Raw genomic sequence first — 6,982 nt, forward strand, 5'->3', positions numbered from 1 at the left:
GCAGCCTACCAAACGCGTCTTTCATGCGGTTTTGTTATTTATATAAGGTCAATTCTTTGGGAGAAGGATCAACGCTCCGAGGTCGAGGTGGGGGGCACACGGTGAGGCGGATATTCTAAACGCACAGACAATTACAAAGGGTTCACGAGTCTCTCCACACTCAATCAAACACTGTCAGCTAGCACCAATGGCGGTGGTGGGAGGAGGAAGATGAATGGGCCGGCCGTTGGGTTGATCTCCAATGATGCACAATGCTGTCCCATTTTCTTTCTTATGATTGCCGTCATACAGTTTACAACACATGGCAGACACAAAACCCCGTAGCTAGAAGGAGTCCAAAGATGTGCGTCACCGAGCAACATTTCTGTCATCGCTAATTGTCGCAATTGTGTCCTTCCTGTCATCGCTAATTGTCGCAAGCAAGGATGAAGCTCGCTCAGGGGCCGTGGCTGGAGCTAGAGGAATGAACTCAGGGCTAGCTGTAACCTGATCATGTCTTTTGGGGGCTGAGCAACCCTCTGTCTTCTACTCCTCTCGTCACCGCAGCGTCGCCATTCTTGTGCACTTGCGCACGTCTCTATGGTGACCTCCTGTAATTTCTAACTTTCTTCTCTATCAACGCAATGATACGCTATCTAGGCGTATTCCAGAAAAAAAAACATTTCTGTTGCTAATTCTTTGCTGCTTACCTAAGCACCATTCGATTGGGTCAGGACTCAGGAATGGATTCCATTTGAGGCGCAGCCGTGCAGGACTCTGGCTGGTAGTACACCCCAATCGCGTCTCAACCTGAGACTACGGGTGCACAAAAGTAGATCACCGGACGCACATCTGTTTCCACGAGGCCACTACTACGGGTGGATCTTCACGGGCGCGTCCGGCACTCTACCGCGCGCGCAAGCAAAACATGCCACGGCGGGTCACGGCAGCACCTCGTGCTTGTTATTTAACCCGTGCTGCAGGAGAGCACGTGACCATGGGCCATGGCACGGCGTGGGACGGCACCGGCCGGCCGACGACGACGGGCGGTTCCCTTCCACCCGAGGCGATGTCGTGACAACTGACAGGCAGCGTTAACAGTTCAGTAAATCGGCCAAGATGGAAAAACGAACTGAAGCCTGCAAGCATCTTATTCAGTCATGAATGAGGATTGCCGAAACTGACAGTGGCATCGTTCTTATCTGTCAAAGTTCACAAGCCCAGCCCGGGCTACAATGGCCTACCATTACTTGCCAGTCGCAAGGGCTTCAAGATAAATGGGTAAAGCAGCGGTAGCGCACACTACATACAACAAATGCAAACAGAGTTGTAACCACTGTCGAACAGTCATGGATGTACCGAACACACCGTAGAGGTGCTTGGCAGGTTAACTGGGTATCTTCAGCTTCTGGGTCCTCTCCATCACGACGGGCAGCTTACGGGCCACAAGATTCGGGTCTGCGTATGCCGCAGATTCGGAAGGATACCCCTCCTACATTATGTGGGAAATGGATTAGAAAAGAAAATTAAATACGTTCCACCATTTTGCAGTTAACTTGTTCAAGAGAGAGAGAGCATACCGCAGACATGGCAGCAAATGTTGCTTCTCTCCAGCAGAGTTCACGCAGTACAACCGGCTTCGCTTCCTTACTTCCAAAAGAACAATGTAAACGGGTATCCCTCAATCTCATCAGCGCACCATCAACCCTAAGCTGTGGAATGTGGTATATGCAGGGGTAACAAGAAGTTGTTAGGCTCCTGTGACTTATGTATAAATGGATCTTAAAATAGCTATTAATGTTTAAACATTTGCGCATGAGACTGCCTGTCGGCGTTGTGCCCAAAACCACGCCAGCTTGGTGGGTGTCATGCTTGAATTTAAGCTTCCAGAATTCTAATCCCCTTCAAAAGGGTATTTGTTTTAGATTTTCAGAGAGTCAACCTTAGACCCGGTTTGTTTGAGAAGAGTGAACACACTGAAGAACTGTAACTATTATAACACTAAGCTCTTGCCATTCTTTGCGGGAAAACTGGAAAGGTAGAAGTTATATACTAGTACTAAAAATAGAAACTATTTAGCGATTTCCTTCTTGTGCAGGACATTACATTGCCCTTATAGATTCTCTTGCTACTAGAGACACATCAAGTGTAAAATGCAAGGCAGTAGATCATACCCAAAAGCGCAAGAGCAGAAACCAACCGGTTGGCATCACCCTCTGCAGACATGCAATCAAAGAATATCAAGTATGTTGAATTAACCATAAAAAGAAGTATGTGAAACTAAAGTTGATGTTACCATACAAAAAGTCCAGTTAAAAATAAGGATAACTAGGGAGAACTTACCACTCGCGCTGTAAGGAATGAAATACCACTATCAGCTAGCTCATCTTCATACAAGATAACCTAAGTATGTCATGTCAGGGTAAACCAATGTATAGAGCAATCATGAACAATTTAATCTGTTTCCATACCTCATCGTAGAAAAGAATTGGTTCTTTTGCAGAAAGGGCAACAAGGTCGATCCTGTCATCAGTGTCCTCCCAACACAAATTGCTACATTCATCTAAAGTTGTTTGCGTCTGGAAAAGAAATAATGATTGTCAGAAACCTACCAGTACGAAAAGTAAATCAGCCTAAGGAGGCAAATGAAGCCAAAACAGGTGAAATTAGAGTAGAGGTAAGGTCCATACAGCGTCTTGGTTCAGAACCACATCACTCCCACAGTATGGTGTCGTGAATGTATAGTCATAGTCAAGTACCACTTGATCAGCAGGATTACTGCAAGAAAACATATAATGAATGAAGCTTCTCTTGGTTCTTTGCCTAATAAAGCCACAGCACGTTAAATTTCTAGTTAATTATTCTACAACAGTTCTTCCTACATAATCACCCTTTTGGCAGAGACTGGAGTGAACATATACTCGTTGATTTAAATAAGAAATGCACAGCTGACCTTTTTTATAGTATTTATTGACATTTTTTTATAGTAATGCACGACTGACCTTCCCACAGTAAAACATAAAGTAAACCATCCTAAATGTATTTCTTTACTGTGTCGGTACTTGTGGCGAAAGCTTGACCCTTTAAGACAAACAGCAATGCTCCCATATAATGGTACCCCAAAGAAATCCAATACTTTTCACTAGAAATGCTTCCTAGCATGCGTAAGTAACAGAGTACAGGTATAGAAGAACCTTCTGAATTTCCATTTTGCTGCAGCAGGAACTTGAACAGGTGGCAATGCCTCTTGTTTCCATGCCTTGAGAGCATCAAGCGCATTGAAATGTAATTTGACGCCAGTTTGAGCATTCTGAATAGACACAAAACTCTCTCCAAACACCATCTCAGGTAAATGTGTCGTCTGAAGTTTATCTTCAAATCTGAAGAAGAACATTGCATGTATGTTTCAATTAATTCATACACAACCATTTATATGGTTACAGACCAAGGATCTACTAACAGTAGACAGATCCAATATTAGTTAAGAATGCAAAATGCACTCCTTCGAACAAATAAATCAAAACCAGTAAGAAACGTTATACATATTGCCTGACTGCACGCAGCAATAGAATGACGGGTATGCTAGTACTATTTGTTAATAATCGATTACTGGCTCATTGCTGGAGATAACAGAGGAACGATGGTTCAGATTTCATGTTCCAGTTTGCAGTGCGGCAGTTAATTGGTGATGACCAACAGAGTAAAACACACAACTGATTCAACTTCCATGTCTGACAAACATAAGCATAACAAACTTAAGTAATTTTAAATTCCATGAATGACCAGCAACTAAGCAAACCATACCAAAATTCCTTTCTACTGCTATTACACAACAAGAGGAGTAGGGACACAGGACAAATAGGAAATCTACCAGCAGATTGAATATGATTGAGTACCAGATAATGTTCAAGCTATAGCAAGCCAAGAATCTGAGTTTCCAAATCCCTACTGCGCTAATCAAATGGAAAGGGGGAAGAAAGGTTAGGGTTTAAGGTTGGGGGTGGCTCGTACAGGCTCACAGATGCGGAGTTGAGGATGGGCCCCTTGTGGGACTGGATGACCCACCCCTTCACCCGCACGCCGCCCGGAATCGCCTCCGCGCCGGCCGCTTTCAGCTCGCCCGCCGTTGGGCCGTCCCACGCCGCCGCCGCAGCCATCTTCCGCTGCGTCCCGTCTCGGTCTCTTGCTCTGGTTCGGTCGCTAGTCAAGACGGATCCACTCTGTGCTCTTAGAACAGAGCACATTGCCGTTAGCATCACGACCGTTTGATTAAACATTGATGGCTGTGATTCACTGCTACTTCTGTCAGAAGAACGTTTCGGACGTAGGTTAAAAAAACATGTTCCGTCGATTAAATGTGTTTTTTATTCCCATAACTATATTTTTAGCTAAATACTCCCTCCGTCCATTATAATATAAGATCGAAAACAAAAGAAATACAGAAACACAACTATAGTTTCATGACAAGTTCATTTTATAAACGTCAGGATGAAGTTTCGTTCAGACGTCAGGTATAGCGAATTAGGTTTGAAACATCCGGACAAAGATAATACCTTCAACAAGAAGGCGCCCACGTGTAGCGTCATTGTCGGGTCCGTCGGATAGCAATAAAGGCATATCATAGGTTTTCACTTAGAATGTTTGTGTTAAAAACAACTATTATAATGTAGACCCGTATAATTGCACCACCACAAACATACACTCACACAATGTCTACTGAAGACTAGGTTGGAATTGTGGAGCTTCAAAATCGATGACCGAGGTTTGATCTTTGGTGGGCTTAGAGTACCACCATCACCGTTTTAACCATTCAACCATTGGTTCTTTCACCAGCGGATAATGTGAAGTGATGTTTTAGTCATCATCTTGGTGAGAGATTTTTTAAGAACTCAACTACCATTATTACGCACGATATTCAGTTCTTTTTATTTAGATAGGTTTTGTATAAGACACTAAACGGCTATGTCTGAACCTATCTAAAACCGATCTGAACAGGGATTTTTCCAACTAGTTTTTTTGGAATTTTCTTTTCATTGCCACTTTGATCATATGTTAGAGATATTGGTGAAACTGGCATATTAGTTCTTTAGCGAAAAGATTTGTAGTATGTCCTTGAATCAGACGAAACACATGTTTATGATATTTGTTGGTCGTCTTATTTCTTGTATGAGATAAGCTAAATTAATTGTGTGCATTGGTGTTGATGTTTAGATCGGTTTTGTGCAAATGGTTTGATCCAGTTCTTGAAAATGAAGGTGACACATATGCATCATTACAATGGACATGAATATTTTTATGAAGAGCATATCATTATATCAAATAATCCATTTCAACCTAAATTCAGATATGAAAACCACATTGTATCAAATAGTTTATAGCCGGCTGCGCCCCTCGGAGTGTTTGTGCAGTCAATGACGAGGTAGAGTAGGACATGGGGCACATATCGGCTCATGGGACTCGAGGCGCTGCCGTCTCCCATTCCCTACCCTTCCTCGTCGGAGCCTGTGGCCTGCACAGTGCCGGGCGATGTGAGGTCGACGATGGATCCCCCGTGGTTAGAGCCTGACATGTCCACCACAACGCGGTTGTGGCGCCAGGGGATGGCGGCCACCCGTATCGGCGTTAAGAGTGCAACTCCGCCTCGCCAATGTTTGTCGCGACCTCTAACTCGCATGGCGGGCCTGCCACTCCATACCCTCAGCGGAGGGGCCACGGATGGCCTTCGAGTCGGCGCGCGGGCAGCGCCTCTGCCATGGCACTCGGACGCCAGACGGACCACACCACCTCCGCCGAGGCAGCAACGACGCGCCTCGCGAAGCATCCAAGCGTCATTTTGGCAGACACTATGGATTTGGGCTGGATATGAGGGGTGTCAGTGAGCCCTAGCATTTGGGGTCAGTATGAGGTGTCCGTCTAGGTTGGTTTTTTGACCGGTCAGTGATAGATGCTCCCAATGCATCGAGATGCAAATCTTTTTGTATTTTTATATAAAAAATATTTTTGGTCCCTCAAATTTGAGTGAAGTAGACATTTGACCATTTTTTTGTTTGACATTTCCTCCTGTTGGGGAACGTAGTAATTTCAAAAAAAATCCTACTGATGACCCACAAGTATAGGGGATCTATCGTAGTCCTTTCGATAAGTAAGAGTGTCGAACCCAACAAGGAGCAGAAGGAAATGATAAGCGGTTTTCAGCAAAGTATTCTCTGCAAGTACTGAAATAAGTGGTAACTGTTGGGGATTGTAGCAGAAATTTAAAATTTTCTACGCATCACCAAGATCAATTTATGGAGTAATCTAGCAACGAGGGGAAGGAGAGTGCATCTACATACCCTTGTAGATCGCTAAGCGGAAGCGTTCAAGTGAACGGGGTTGATGGAGTTGTACTCGTCGTGATCCAAATCACCGATGATCCTAGCGCCGAACGGATGGCACCTCCGCGTTCAACACACGTACGATTGGGAGACGTCTCCTCCTTCTTGATCCAGCAAGGTGAGAGGAGAAGTTGAGGGAAAACTCCGACAGCACGACGGCGTGGTGGTGATGGAGCTCGTGGTTCTCCGGTAGGGCTTCGCCAAGCACTACGGAGGAGGATGAGGTGTTGGAGGAGGAAGAGGGCTGCGCCAGGGGAGAGGTTGCGGCTGCCCTCTCTCTCCCTCACTATATATAGGGGGAAGGGAGGAGGGGGAGGCGCCCTAGGGTTCCCTAGGGAAGGGGCGGCGGCCACAGGGGAAACCCTAGATGGGTTTGGGCGCCCCCACCCCCTAGGAAACTTGCCCCCCAAGCCGGGAGGGGCAGCTGCCCTAGGGGTGGCGCCCCCACCTCTCCTGGTTACGTGAGATGGGGTGGGAGGGGCGCTCAGCCCCTTATTGGGCTGATGTGCCCTCTCCCCTTGGCCCATAAGGCCCCCCAACGCTTGTCGGGGCCTCCTAAACCCCTTTCGGACACGCTCGTCATCACCTGGTAACCCCGGAACAATTCCGGACTCCAATACCCTTCATCC

At 45.9% G+C, this 6,982-nt stretch overlaps 1 protein-coding gene across 1 annotated transcript; it reads right to left on the reverse strand.

Moving 5' to 3' along the window:
* Nucleotides 1-1,101: 1,101 nt before the first annotated feature.
* Nucleotides 1,102-4,235, reverse strand: LOC125510665 (TIP41-like family protein). Its single transcript, XM_048675909.2, has 8 exons — nucleotides 3,991-4,235; nucleotides 3,174-3,359; nucleotides 2,670-2,757; nucleotides 2,451-2,558; nucleotides 2,323-2,382; nucleotides 2,154-2,195; nucleotides 1,560-1,691; nucleotides 1,102-1,471 (listed from the first exon to the last, which is right to left on the reverse strand). The coding sequence occupies exons 1-8, from the start codon at nucleotides 4,233-4,235 to the stop codon at nucleotides 1,367-1,369; spliced, it is 966 nt and encodes a 321-aa protein (XP_048531866.2). The 3' UTR covers nucleotides 1,102-1,366.
* Nucleotides 4,236-6,982: the final 2,747 nt, after the last annotated feature.

This window comes from Triticum urartu, chromosome 5A (genome assembly GCF_056163025.1).
Source record: "Triticum urartu cultivar PI428250 chromosome 5A, HENAU_Tu73, whole genome shotgun sequence".
Lineage (NCBI taxonomy): Eukaryota > Viridiplantae > Streptophyta > Magnoliopsida > Poales > Poaceae > Triticum > Triticum urartu.